Consider the following 15,128-nt stretch of genomic DNA (forward strand, 5'->3'; position numbering starts at 1 on the left):
TATTGTATAATAACTCTTTCCTCTTGGGGGTTTCCCCCACTCTCCCCTAGGTCCTAACTTTTTCAAAAATTAAATTTCTCCCATCTTATGTGGCGTCATTCTAGGAGAGATTTTATTCACCCAAGAAATCTTGGGATCCCTAGGGCACATTTTTTGATAAAAATAGTCATTTCAGTCTTCAGTTTTAACATAAATCAAATCTATACATCCTGTAACACAATAGCTGTAAAAAAAATTCAATTAAAACAACAAAAAACAAGACATTTTATGCATTGTTCAAAATTGAAACTCTAAACATTCAATGTTCAAAATTTTTATTAAATCATAATAATCCTAACAATAAATTGATTCAAACAAGAGTAAAGATGATATATTAACCTTCTTTATTATTTTTGCTCATGGAAAAATACAAAAAAGTCAACGAAAATCCAAAAAAGATGAACAGACGTTGAGCCTTGGGAGACTTGTGATTTTATTTGAATTTCAACAGTGATTCGGGAGAGATTTGGATAGGAATATGAATTATTTTTTGTTTATATATAAGGATATTTTGGTCATTGCAGCTAAATAGAGTATTTTTGCTTAATTTTTAATTTTTGGGGCAATTTTTGTAAGGCACCTATTGTTTTGGCCAATAAATTTGATTTCCCCTAAAATTATTACTTTTAAATTTTTACAGAGAATTTTGTTATTTTATTACTCATTAAAAATTAATGTCCTAGCCAAGTCGCCAAGCCAGTCCACTCTTCTTCCTTGATGCGAACAAACGAGCTCGTCACATTCATGTCTGCGTGAGCTTTAGACTGTCCGATCCAGGTTGTATTCTCGATCTGCGGTCTTTAGATGCAGCTACACGACTTTCTCGTTACTGGTACCTTTCTATGTTCTATGTTAATGATTTTGTTCCACTCAAAGCTTTTTATTTCTCTCTTTGTGCTTCCTGTCATCCATATTCTATCCTCTTATCTGTCTCACGTGTTCTGTTTATCTCGGAAGAAATTTATTCATGAACTATGGAACAAGTTTGCTGGAAATATAAGTTACTTTTATTTAATTTTTAAAGATAGATTCAATGCATAGTGATGCCGGAACTTACTAATGTGTATGCAGAGTTGAAGCCTAAAGATTTTAATTTTCGTTTAATTGAAAACAAATATTTTTTGATGGTTAATTTTGTGAAATATAGAACAAGGAATACTCATTTTTTTGGAATTAATTCATTTCACGGTTTCCGTAGGGTTTATAGAATGTGGATATGATTGTGAATTTAAACATACATGGTTGTTGTGGTGAAATGCAGTGGAATGAAATTGGTTAAGTGACAAGATGAGGGATGGAGTTTGGTTCATCTGTGTGTATATATGCTTATTAGAGTGATGAAAATCTTGGTAGTAATGAAGAATGAAATAAAACTAGAAACCCACTATTAAGAAAAGAAATTTTAGCTAGAGCAGAGACAATGATTTTAGATTAAGAAAAAGAGAGAGCATGTTTGTAAAAGACATAGATATAAATAAAAAGAAAAGCAAGTAATCTGGATTCTTACTAGATAAGTGTTTCTAGAAAGAAACGAAGAGGAAATTTGAAAGAGAGAAAAGAAAGTAAAAGAAAACAAAGCCAAATGTTTAAACTATTGGAAAATTGTTGATGATGAGAAAGAGAGAGTGAATTTCCATGGGTTAATAATAGAAATTATAGGACTGTTAATTGGGCCTAATGAACTGAAAAGCCCAGGCCTGAATTTTTTTTGGGCTCGGGCTTCAGGCAGGTCTGTTCGAATTGCATTTGTGGTGTTCAAGCTCGGTTCACTTAAAAATTTTGGGCTTCAGGGAGGTCGAGACTCGAAATAAAAACTTTAGTTTTGCATCTCCTCTCTCACTACAACTCCTTAAGTTCCAGTTTTCACTTATCCATCCCCTCTTCGTCTGCTGCATCTCCTCTCCTCACCTTGGTAATTTTACCCATTCTAGCAGTTTTATTACGTTCTTGCTTTGTTTTTTGATCTCTGTGTATATTACTGTTTCATGTTCGCTTAATGCAAGCGTTTTTTATATATTTTTTTATTTGTTGTATTGTTATTTGATCTTGGTTGTTGTGCATTCTTGATTTAGAGTCAGATAAGTTGTTTTGGGTTGTGAGTTTGTTTGTTTCCATGGGGATTTTCTTTTAAAGACTTAGATTCATTTGATGTGATAGATTATGGTTTTGATTGAGGTTCATTTTGCAGTTTTGTCTATGCTTTTTTTGTCTTGGGAATTTATGGAATGAGGTGGTGGTTTGATTATGTGGGTGTGGTGAAGTTTTAGATTATTATGATAATTATTTCGAGCTCATTTGGGCTTCAAGCTTGAACAACCTATTTATAAGCTAGAGCTCGAATAAGATTTTAAACAATTGAAGAGTTCAAGAATGCTTGAAGCCCTAATATAGTTCAACCCAATCCATTTCTTTTTTTGAGTTGAACTCTCAGGCTTAGAGCCTGTCCAGTTCAATTGATAGGCCTAAGAAATTATAAGTTTTGTTTTTGTTTTATATAATATGGAAGCATAACAAAACAAGTAATTGACAAGATATATATGTTCTGGGACCTTTGTAATTTTTAAAATATGAAAGTAATATTAGTTATAGTGATAATGTTAGGAATCCCAACAATTATCCAATCTTCAACCAGTGTAAACAAAGTTAATGACAATGAAATGAAGAAATTGGCTAAAATTTGTATTGATTGTTGGCTGTGTTTAAGAGAAACAAGCTGCAGAGAAAAGATAACAAAAACACTCCTAAGTTTGGCAATTTGAGCGGTCAAAATCTCTCCCTAGAATTGTTTAGCTTTTGAGAGGCAAAATTCTCTCCTTCAATCAGTTGAAGTTGCCTACAAAACTCAATATCAATATTCTTCTCCCTTTCCCTTCTCATGCCTTCTCTTTTATCTTTTTTCTCTCTAGTCCCACCATGTGGTCGTCTCCCTTAAGTGGTCCTCCCATTTTTGTGCCATCATCACCTTTGCTTTTTTGTGCCCTGATTATCCCCCAATTGCTTGTCTCCTAAGGCATCATATATGTGGTCTTAAAATTACCCACCCCTTTTAGATCCACCTTGTCCTCACGGTGGGGAAATTGGAATGGTGCTCTTCTTTTTTTGAAGAATTAAATAAAACTAATTGAAGAATTATAACCTCATCACATGCCACATGTTTCTAATTCCTTTTTTTCTTCCCTGTCTTTTTCGCACATTAACATTACTTGTCTAAATTTGCAATGATGGTTTGTTCCATTCTTTTCATCACACAAAAAACATAGTCCTTTCTCTAATTTCGATTGAATTTCAACATACACCAATCTTTGAAAATTCTTGTCCTTCTGTCTGCTTAAAAGCAGTCCACTAGAGCTAGCTGGTTTTCTATTCGGGGTTGTTAAAATGTCCAGTTGGTTGAAATCATGTGCTCTGGAAATGTCTAATAGTGAAGTAGTGATTGGATTTGGTTTCAGGTTGGACTTGAATTGTTGAATGTGTAAAGGTTTGAGTGGTGTACAGTAGGGTTTAAAAGTGTGAGGTTGTTTGGGCTTGAATGGGTAGAAGAATTTGGGCTGGAGTCATATTAGTATAGGCTAGAATGGTAGTGGGTCATTGGGCCTAGGTGGTGGGTTGGGTTGGGTTAGGTTGGGTATTAAGAATTAGTAAAAGTGAAACGGTTTGGTCTAGTTACAGAGGTTGGTTTTGGGTTGTTGGACTTAAATTTCGTACTAGTTGGCCTTGTGTCGGGTTGGCACTCTATAACCCTTTTTTTTTTGGCATCCTATATCCATCATTTCTTTTAAGTTTTTTGGTTTGAATAGCCTTATCTTCGCCTATATTTCCATCCAGAGTCCATTCATGAAGGCTTCCCTCAGTAACTCATTGGAGACATCTAGAAGTGGCATCAATAGTTGCTTGAACATGCACTTTTACTTAGCCACTGTATCCAATTATCAAAGCAACAACAATTCTTTGTGTGGCTATCCATCTTGAGAAGGCCAAAATTGCTGTTATAGGCCTCCCTTTCAATTGGCCAATAGTTAAACGAAAACTTGGCCTTCCGTTATTGTAACCAGTTCAAGGCCACTCCCTCCATGCATACTGCTGTTGATTTCAACTTCTCAGTGTCAGTCATATGGTTCATCATGAAATATCTCTTTGCCCAAAAAATCCACCTCGAGGAATCTTATCTGAAGAATGCTAGTAACTCGAATTGTTGATAGGGTGCATCTTGTCAATTCGTTTCGCCGGTCATCGCTTCAGTCCCCTGGTGCCTTCTTCAATTACAAACTCCATACCTTATTTGTTCATTTTGTCTTGCTGGTTAGGGTGGTGTCGTCTTTCTCATTGGCGACAATTGTGCTGACAATGGAGGTTGTTCCATTGGTGCTTTTCCTCAGTCACCACCAGGTAACTCCCTGAAATAATCTTTCACTGTCTCCACATTGCCCTCCAAATTCTCCATTCTTGAGTTCACGTTTTCTAGTTTAGCATCTACTCCATCCAATTTACTATTCACAAATTCAAGATCCTTCTCTAGCCCTTCTACTTTAGCCTCCATTCTCATCATGTTTTTTTGGGAAATCCTAACAATTGTCCAATCCTCAATCAATGTAAACAAAGCAAATGAAAATGACATGCAAAACCTATCCAAAATTTGTATTGATTGTTGGCTATGTTTTAGAGAAACAACAAGTTACAGAGAAAAGATAACAAAAACACTCTTAGGTCCAGCTATTTGTAAGGGTCGAAATCTCTCTCTAGAATTGTTTAGTTTTTGAGAGGCTAAACTCTCTCTTTCAATCAGTTGAAGCTACGCTGAAAACTCAGTATCAATATTCACCTCCCGCTTCCCCTTTCATGCTTTCCCTTTTATTTTTTTAATCTCTTCTCCCTTAAGTGGTCTGCCTCTTTTTCTGCCAACATCTCCTTTGCTTTTTTGTGCGCCTCAATTATACCCCAAATGCTTATCTCCTAAGGCAACAAATACGCGGTCCTAAAAGATAATTATTAGTTGGTTTTTGAAATGTTGTTAATTTTATTATGGTTTGTTCTAAAGAATTAAAAGAGAAAGAACGAGTCGTTGGTTATAATATTGTATAATGCGGTAGAGAAATATGGATAAGTGGTTTCATCATTGTTATTATGGTAACTGTCTGTTGTCCTGTTATAGGTGGCTGTTATTGCTTGTGACGTAGATTTGCTTTCTGCTTATGCTTGATTTTGGCTGCGACTTAAGTATAGCTAGGGGCTTCAGTTGTGTTAGAAGACGATGTATCTGACATGGCTGAGCACCATTATAGTCGGGGCAGGCTGCCTTGCTTTGGGATACTGCATTGGTAAACGTCCTGCTGGTATCTTTTTTTCAGCCAGAAAAGCCAAAGCTGTTGCCATTGCTTTAGAAAACAAGAAGAATAAGGCCAAGGAGCCCTTCGAAATTGAAAAGTTGGCTGATATTCTAGATGATTTTAAAATGGTATTATCTCTCTCTCTCTCTCTCTGTCTGAATTGATGTATGTGTGTTGTGTATTTTCGTGTTTACATGTGAAGTGAAAATCAATGAACTGTTCATTTGATTTTATTTTTTGCAGGTTTTGATAGTGAGAAATGATCTTAAGATGGGTAAAGGAAAAATTGCTGCCCAGTGCAGGTATCTGTTATTATAGTCTTGAAATCCATTTTGTGTTTTCTTCATGACTTTCCTTTCAGATTTACTGATAGGATTCATATATTGGCATGGCTGTTTGATGGCCAAAACCGGATTGTTAGGTGTTATGTCCATAGAGTGAGTGAGTGAGTGTATTGAATGATGATGGCAGGACATCTGGCCGGGAGATGACATATCACCTTCTGAATGCAAAAGTGAAGAGAGCCAAATAAAACTCTGATCAGGAACAGTTTATTTTGTTAAAGGCACCGTGTGCAGAATATTTTTGCAGCATAGATGCTGAAACAAGTGAATAAAGTATCTGTATTCCACTGACTATCATTCATGTGAAGAATGACTTGAACTTTTGTGTTGATTGGTATATCGAGACATAGGGGGTGTATTGCTTAGAAACTTTTGGCTGATTTAATTGCTTCACAATCAGATGAGAAGTTGTTGGACTTTAGGGGTATGTGAGCTTTGTATTTCTATGATGTTTACACCTTTAGAATAACTCTTATCTAGGTAGACTCCTCTCCTTCCTGTGAGTGAAGGTTACAGGGTTTGGTAGGTTCATGTCTGTCCCCTGATTACAATCTTTTCTCTCTTCTAGTTAGCCTTTTTTTTGAAGCCTGCTTCTTTTCTCAGAAGCTTGTTCATTAGCCATTACTACTTCCCTTTTTATCAGAGCTTTCTTTACAGGAGCATTTATCATGATTTTATTGGCATTGAAATGTTCTTACAATTCTCTAGGAGTGATTCCTAATTGTTATACCGATTAAATTGATTTTAAGGAACTAGCTTCTAAATCTATTGCGCTTTGTTTGTTGAATATAGGAACTGCAAAAAGAAATTGCTAATTTATTTGGTTTCCTTGTAAAAATGGATTTTGTTCAAGATAATACAGTTTGTGGGAGCAGCCTCAATATGGACAGCCTTAATATGCTGGCTATTTGGAAGGCTAGAAATGAATACTATATGGAGCTTGTACATGGGAGTCGGAAATGCAGCTACAGCAGCTGCAACGTATCTTGAGTGTGTCTCTGCATATCCTGTACTTGGAAAATAGCTGTTCTTCTTAGTCTGTTGAATGCCAACTCATCTTGGAAAGGAGTTTGAATTCCTGTAACATCTGGATTAATTGCAATGTTTTACACTTAAAACTAGCACTGTTGAAGCTGGGATTGCATTAGTATGTAAGAATTATAGGCGTATGCTACTTAATAGTGTTGCCATATTTTGGTTCTATAGGCAAGCATTGTATGGGTACTCTAGATCTTAGAGAAGCAATTTGATGGGCTATTCATCAAATCGTACCAAATACCAATCAACCTGACTAATCATCTCGAAATTTGTAGCTGAAGTGCCATGGAAGGTTGATGTAGGATATCATCAGGAGTTACACACTTATATTACTTGTGGATGCAGGATTTACTTCCTTGTTTGAGTTAGACTCGGCTTTCTTTTCTCAGTTAGATTCATTTTCTGGTTGAAGTTATTTTCTTTTTGTTATTAGAACTTAGGCCACTACTAGTGGGCTTGAGTTGTGATACGAACCTTAGGAGAACCACACCTCAAAAGCTAGTTATTGAGATGAGAGAACCCAAGACCATATAAACCCCACATTAGTTACCCATACTTTCCAATGTGGGATTCAAGTCTCATACCTTGCACTTGGGATCTTAACATACTACCACGCTCCGCAGCCCTAGGGCCCACGCGGGCTGGCTGTGCGCTAGCTCCCTGCTAGCCCCGGGCGAACACTGCAATGCCGGCGTCACCACCTGCGTTGCACGATTGCAACTGGGAGACATGATGATGGCTCTGATACCAAATGATACGAACCTTAGGAGAACTACACCTTAAAAGCTAGCTATTGAGATGGGAGAGCCCAAGACCATATAAACCCCACATTAGTTGCCCATACTTTCCAATGTGGGATCCAAGTCTCATACCTTGCACTTGGGATCTTAACAGGTTGTCATTAATTTCAAGTTTGCTTATGAGTAATAGTAACCATTACAGTGAATTTTCTTTCTCCAATTTCTGTCAGTTTTTCTCCCATTTCTTCTATCACTTCTCCATTTTCCCTCTTTGTGATCTTCATTAGTTATGTTAATAGAAAACTTGCCAATTAGTCTGTGAAATTGGATGTTAGAGCAGTTAAGGAGAAACATTACCCTTCTTACAGGCTAGGAGTCTCCTCTTTAGATTTGGAGGAAACTGATACCTGTTTAAGGTCCTAGTACTTCCATTCTTTGCTTATGTAGTAAAAGATATTAAGGCTTTTACTGATTACATTTGTGTGGACATATATTAAGCCAAGCGGATTCTATCTAGTGGCTGACAGTAATAGTGGTTTTTTAATTCATTAATTAATTAGACAATATTTTGGGGTGATTATTTTAGGCTCACTTTTTGTTTGTTTGTTTGATATGGACAAAGGGAAGCTGGGTGGGTACTATGGGTTATATTCAATAGTTTGGATGATACCTGGACATTGGTGACCTATTGTTAACTTTATTATTGTTTATATTGTTTTTACTATTTAACCTGCCCTTTTTTTTTTTTTCTAACTGATGATCCAAATATTGCCTTTTCTATAGCCATGCAACTTTGGGTCTTTATAAAAAGCTACTGCATAGGGCACCTAAAGCTCTAAACAGGTATAACTTCACATTGATCTGGATTTATGTTGGTGCAACCCCTGTAAACATTCTGATTTTGTTATATCACTCCTTTTTCTTATTAATTTCTGATCCAAATGCAGGTGGGAGATGTGTGCTCAACCAAAGGTGGTGTTGAAAATTGAGAACGAGGAGGATATGCTAGTTTTGCAAGTTAGTATAGCTAAAAAATCTTTCGGTGTCTCAGAGTTTAATTAATACGGGGTTTACTTGGCTCTCTTTGGAACTTTGTTGTCATACTTTTTAGTTCTTATTTTTGGTATAATATATGTCTAAACTTCTTTAATTATTGCAATAATTCCTTTCAATTTTAACAGGAGAGGGCAAAGTCACTTAATTTACCAACTCATATCACAGTTGATGCAGGGAGAACGCAGATTGCACCAAGTGAGTTGCAAGGGTTTCTTTCCTATCTTTTTTGTTTTTCTTGATGGTTGTTTTTCATGGGTGCCCTGTAATTTAAAATTTTATATGTACTGAGATTGCAATTATAGTTTCAAAGTTGTCCAAAATGAAGGGTATAGAGCTTGTCTAAGTGCCATGAAAAAATGTTACACATGCTAGAACTCCTAAGCGAACGTGTATTAATGTATTTTATTCTTAAGACTCCTACCAAAACTAGAATCTTTCATTATTTGTGATCATTCAATAGTATATTGAAAGCATTATAAGCCATTATTGTTGAACTTTAGTTTGCCAGACAGTGGTTAGTTAGGTTTTAAACGGACAGTATTCACATTAAAGAAGCCCTATGAGAATTTGACTAATTGAAATGTTGCCATTTCTAATTTTTAATTTGTAGGGAGCAGGAAGCATATCGAACATAAACTTAAAAAGTGACAATAAGTTTTGCCTATCTGATAATTTATGATGTGATTGCTGTTTCTTCAAATTATTGTTTTAAGAATTATTGAAGTATATACAGTGTCTCTACATAATGTGTTTGAGCTTTCCAGTGTTGATGTAAATTATATAGTAATGATTCCATGTTCATGCGATAAAATTACTTGGAAAGTTTCATATTCAAGTAGTTATCTTGAAGTGAAATAATTTTATTTACTTATTTTTTCAGATTCGAGGACAGTGATGGCAATTCTTGGTAAGTCCATTCTCAACAAATCCTGTTAGCTTTATTTTATTTGATGGAAACCATGAAGTCCTATCTTACAAGTCATTTCATTTGTTAAATTATAATTGTACAAAATTCCCTTTGCCTGCACCAATCAGAATAAATTACTACCTCTGGCGGTTCAATATAACATTTGATCTTTTCACCCTTCTGAATAAATTACAAGTCGTTTCATTGATTTATATCGACTCTTTTCTGCAGGACCCGTTGAAGTGGTAGATGAAGTAACGGGTGGACTGAAGCTTTTATAGTAGAATCTTAATTCAGAGTGGATGCTTGTCCATAACTTCAAATAGTGGAGGGTCAAAAGCAATCTCAGTTACAAAAATCACAGCCTGCTACCATCTGGAAAATTTTGGTCCAACCATTTATCTGATGTTAAATTTATTCTATGCAGTCTGGTAAGAAATTTATGCTAGTTTTCAATTTTCTTCTACTATTTACGACGATGATGATGAAAATTTCCTGCTTGACCCAGTCAATACTGAATTCTGTTGTGATTTTGATCACAATACTGTAATGAATTTAAACCCCTTACTGGATTCTAATTTTCAGATATGACTTGCCATTCTAAATTTCAAATAGATACAATCTTGTTCTTTTGTGTTGTTATAAATGCAACCCAGGCGCTTCTATTTTTGGGAACATCACCTGACTCTTCCTATGGGATTGGTTACCAAAAAAAAAAAAAAGTTTGGATGATGAAATTAAAAAAAAGTTTGAATTTTAAACAAATAATCTTATTGAACAAATAGTATGCCTTAAGGCCTTAAAACTTCTTTATTTATAGTTACTGTTACCAGTGGAGGAATTTAATGAGAAAAACATTTATAATATAAAACCTTGAGGGCTAGTCTGTGGTGTTGTCTTTTATGGTCAAAGTTGGTTAATTCTCATGATATTTGTAGAAAATCTAAATAAAAAAATTTGGAAGAAAAATTTGACCAAAACTTGGATAAATAAATTTGATTGCACACACATCATGAATATCCATTTAAAAATTTTCATTCAACTTGAGATTTCAATAATGTGTAAAGTAGACTTACCTAACTATATGTGGCATATATGATAAAATTTTAATTTCCAATACTATGTTTACCCTACATGCCCAATTCGTGCATGACAAAATTTTATTACCTACACACATACCCGTTACTAATGCAAGCTAAAATTTCAATTACCCTCTCTTGCAAAGCTTTTAATTCACGAATGGTAAAATTTTACATACCCCATGAGGTGTGATTTGAATACCTATAACTAATAACATGTAAAATTTTAGATAAACCAACCATTCATGTTATATATAATATGTTAGAAATTTCTTAATGTGAACTAATATTAATTATGGTTTTGGTTTAATAAAATCGGATAATTAAATAATCCAATGTTAGTTTACGGATGTACTTGAGTAATCAATAAGGATAAGTTTAATACACTTAAAAGTTATGGTTTAGTTGGACAACATAAGTATGAGCCTTGAGATTTATTGGACTTTGATAAGAGGTCGATTAACTTATTATAAATTGACTAGATTTTTACTCTAAAACCTAATGCAATGTTACTGCAGTATAACTTACCTATATAAAGCTGTTATTCATAGATATTTCTATAACTAACAATATGTAAAATTTTAGATAGACCCACCATTTGTGTTCTACATAATAAATATCAATTAACCACTATTTTTATCTATTCTTTGTATACTTGATTTGTTATTACATGTGAATCACCCATGTATACCAAAAAATTCATAAAAATAAATAAATATCATTTCCCTATTGCTCAATCATGGCCTTCTTTAATCACAATAACATTCACACAACTCAATGATATCACAATTAATTATATCCATTTCACAACCATTCATAGCATCTCCAACATCAATGCAAACATTAGTAAATCTTTACATTTTAAGCAATAAAAAGGTGAAGATGAATGCTGCACTTACCTTTTTGCCTAGTGTGCATGAAAATAATCCTTTCGAATTGTCAAGATCAATGGAGAAATGAGTGGTATGTGTGACAACTTCCTATTATGCAGGGGTGCATGTGAGTTTTGAAATCAGTCAAATGGAGCCAACAGTTTATATATAGGGTAATTTTCTCTAACCGTACTCTATTAGCTACAAAAGTATACCTTTGGGGTTGGAGAATATTTTTGTATAACATCATAGAAAAACAGTTAATAAATTAGTTATCTTATTTAATATAGGTTTAATTAGACTTTTTATTCATTTTGTAATAATTAAATTTAGTCATTAAGTATCCTTCATTTGTGCCGTAATAAATTATCGTTCAAAACTTAAAACAAACTCAAATTATTTGAATCGAATCCTCTTATCATACTGGACATCCTAAGTTTTAGTGTTTGTTTTTGCATTAGTAAAATAACCCTTAGAATTAAAATATGTTAGTATACAAAGAGAATTACACTTCCCGTCCAAGGTTTAGCTTTAAAACTCATTTTACCACGACTAGTTAACATAAACAACATGGCCACCCAAAATCTAGCAGAAATAACATTTTCCTACCCAATATTAAACTATGTTAATGAAACAATAATAATAAAAAGTGAAATACCATTTTACCTCTACTATTTCATTTTTCAAAATTATCATATAATCTTAAATTAACAAATATTAAAAATAACTTTTTAAGTATTCAAAGTATATAAGAAGTCTTATTTCCTTTTCCTTTTATCGTCACATTTCTTCCTCTTTTTCTATAGATATGAGTGCCTTTGTCATATAATCATATATCAAAAGGTAAACTGTAATTTTTGAAAATATTGAAAATTTTAAAATCTTAGTTTGCCCCTCAATAGTTTAAAAAATAACAGTTACATTCCAAAGAATTGAATAAAAAACAATAAAGCTTTTTAAACATTAAATTATCATGTTTAAAATGTTTGCGTTTAATAGAAAGCTGTTGTTTTTTTTATTTTTAACATTAATAAATAGTAAAAATTTTATTTTGTTGTTATGCCGATAGCTTTTTTTAAGAGAGTTTGAGTTTGTATAGTTTGTTATTTATGCCAACAAGGAGTGGAAAAGGGTTTTAGGCCAAACCTTGGGTGGGAAAATGTTAGTTACTCTAGTATATATTATTGGCTATCAAAGCATCTTTTATGAAGCAAGGTCGCAACCTAACCTCCACCACTCACCTCTAGACACAGCACTGGATCATGTTGGGCCAACCTCGACCAGATCTATTGCATTAAGGCCCACCAATTGGTGGACCTAGTGGGTTGGGTTTGTCGACTAGCATGACAAGATTTGTGATACGATCTTAGACGGTCTCAGTTGTGCTTTCACTGACGGGACACATGCTTTTAGGGATTAACCCACAAAATTATATATATTTTATACTTTTTAATTTTCAATTTTTTATTATTTTTTAATGGATCATACCGGGCTGGCCACTAGACCTTGCCGTCAGCACGATCCGCAATTTTATGGTTGAGCCAACAATGGGTCTTAACCCCTGCCATGTCTATTCACCCCCATTTTCTTCTCTCAAGCAAGGTCATGACTTATTTAAGGCTATTGTGGCCTTGCACCACCCCAATCCACCACCAACCAAGCAATTAAATAATCTTAACAATAAAATTATATATATCTAATTTTTTGTATCCAATTAGGTATATACATAATATGTTATTATATGCGTGGATGATTTTGTATTAAAGATAAAGTTATACCCAATCACATAATGACACGTTATCTGAATACTCAATTAGATTGTTAAAACTTGATGCACATAATATTGCTCTAATTATAACTCATTTGCAGCACATCAAATTAGTTATCTCCTTATCAACACAACTCATAAAAGAAAATTAATTCAAAATCTAGGAAAGAAAATTCATAAATGAAAGGATATCCCCGGTGGTTATTGAAAGAGATTTATTTTGTTTGTGATCTGAAATTTTTGAGTTAGTTGAGCCAAAAGGAGAGGGAGAACAGGGAATCAAGGGAACAGTGGGGTTGGAGAAGGTAGGTGAGAAGGGTAGGACATTGGGGAATAGGGATGGTTGGGTTATTAGGCAGTTGGAAGTTTAGATAAGTTCGGAGTGGCCTTGAATTTAATGTGATGTATTGATCCGGTTGTTGTGTATAGAGCTCACAATTTTTCGCATGACTTGTTAATTTAATATGACAAGTAAAAAATTGAGCTTGGGTTAAATATTTTTTACACAAATTCTAATTCGGGGTTGCGTTCAAATCAACCCATTTGTGAATAGGATCTCAATCGGGTTGACTCTCTATAATCCAAAAATGTTATAAAAAGTTAGTGAATGAATATGCATGCATATAGGTACTTAATTATGTAATATATAATATAATGTTTAATTTGTGTTTCATCTTGTTATACTTTTTGTTTGAATAATTTTATTATGCACATAGGTACTTAATTAAAATATTAAATTGGTGTGCTTCTTTTTTATGTTATATTTATATGTTTTCATAATTTTATTTTGCATGTGCTAATTAATTAAGCTATAATTTCTTTATGTAAGATCTTTATGAACAACAGATAGAAAAAGAAGGCAGTGAAATTATAATAAAAACAAATTCTTTTTGACAAAATGTATCGGTTTCGTGCCAAAATAAGGCAAACGGGGTGCAACAAAGCAATCTTAAGGTATATCTTTTCAACCTATTTCAGGTTGCAATGTCTTGTCTTGCCCTATGTATTCAACTTCCACAATCAACTTTCTGGTTGAGGCAAGGGGCTGAAGGTTGACTTGATTTCATTTAGGTTAAAAAAACAAAAAGAACTCCTTTTTAACCCCATGGATTTCAAGAACTGTAGATAATCCACAAATTACCAACAAAATTTTCAAAGACATAAGATATATACTAGAAAAAAGTTAGATAATCAAAAGTAAACATGTCAATTGGATCGAATCGAATGAAGACTCAGCTTGAAGCCTAGAATTCAAGCCTACCTAATAATGTAGCACTATGGGCCTAGCCCATGGGCCTTTTGGATCGGGTTTGTGGGCTTTAATATTAAGTACATGAGTTGACATGATACTATTTACAAATTTAAAAAAAAAAGGCAGAAGTCTTCATTGCTTATGCCTCCTACTTGTGGCGGAAGCAAAACTTCATTTTTTTTCTAATTTTTTTATTTTTTCTATATAAATCAATCCAAATCTTTTTTATTTGTAGTTTTATTTACAAATTTCTCAATCTTAATTCTTTCATTATATTCTAAATTTCATTTTCTCTCACAACTCTCTATCGAAAATTGTCTGAATTTACAAATAATAATTCATTGTGTTTATAATTTCATTTTTATTTCAATTTTATCATTACAAAATATTACAAATGGATTCAATGTCAAATGAATTCAAAAATTTGGATGTTGAGGATTAATAGATAAATGATATGGTATATATTTTTTATTTATGTTTATAATTATACAGTATATAAATTAATTTATTTGTATTATGTTATAAACTTATAATATTTTTGATAATGTAATCACGGTATTTCTTCGTCACAAGTGAAAGATTATAAATAAAATATTTGAGGTACTGTTTTTGGTTTTAATAACTAAAAAATAATTTGTGTTAAAAAGTTTTAATTAAAATTAAAAAAAAATTGTTTAAGGGCTGACTCGATTCAAAAATCCATGGTTAG

The 15,128-nt window shown here is 33.4% G+C and overlaps 1 protein-coding gene across 2 annotated transcripts; it reads left to right on the top strand.

Moving 5' to 3' along the window:
* Positions 1-709: 709 nt before the first annotated feature.
* On the top strand, positions 710-10,062 carry LOC123208925 (peptidyl-tRNA hydrolase 2, mitochondrial). 2 transcript variants are annotated; one of them, XM_044626574.1, is made up of 8 exons: positions 710-871; positions 5,189-5,491; positions 5,607-5,665; positions 8,269-8,328; positions 8,433-8,502; positions 8,667-8,736; positions 9,422-9,448; positions 9,680-10,062. In XM_044626574.1, exons 2-8 carry the CDS (start codon positions 5,288-5,290, stop codon positions 9,727-9,729), a joined length of 540 nt encoding a protein of 179 aa, XP_044482509.1. In that variant the 5' UTR covers positions 710-871; positions 5,189-5,287; the 3' UTR covers positions 9,730-10,062. The 2 variants fall into 2 exon arrangements, with proteins under 2 accessions (XP_044482509.1, XP_044482510.1); XM_044626575.1 differs by lacking the exon at positions 710-871 and adding an exon at positions 1,847-1,951.
* The last annotated feature ends 5,066 nt before the right edge of the window (positions 10,063-15,128 follow it).

Source organism: Mangifera indica, chromosome 2, assembly GCF_011075055.1.
Source record: "Mangifera indica cultivar Alphonso chromosome 2, CATAS_Mindica_2.1, whole genome shotgun sequence".
Lineage (NCBI taxonomy): Eukaryota > Viridiplantae > Streptophyta > Magnoliopsida > Sapindales > Anacardiaceae > Mangifera > Mangifera indica.

What these genes read in the sequence shown, in the direction of transcription:
- LOC123208925 (XM_044626574.1), top strand. Translation starts at nt 5,288, where the DNA reads ATGTATCTGACATGGCTGAGCACCATTATAGTCGGGGCAGGCTGCCTT. An exon ending in TTCTAGATGATTTTAAAATG is followed by an intron (nt 5,492 to 5,606) that starts GTATTATCTCTC and finishes TATTTTTTGCAG; the next exon opens with GTTTTGATAGTGAGAAATGA. An exon ending in GCACCTAAAGCTCTAAACAG is followed by an intron (nt 8,329 to 8,432) that starts GTATAACTTCAC and finishes ATCCAAATGCAG; the next exon opens with GTGGGAGATGTGTGCTCAAC.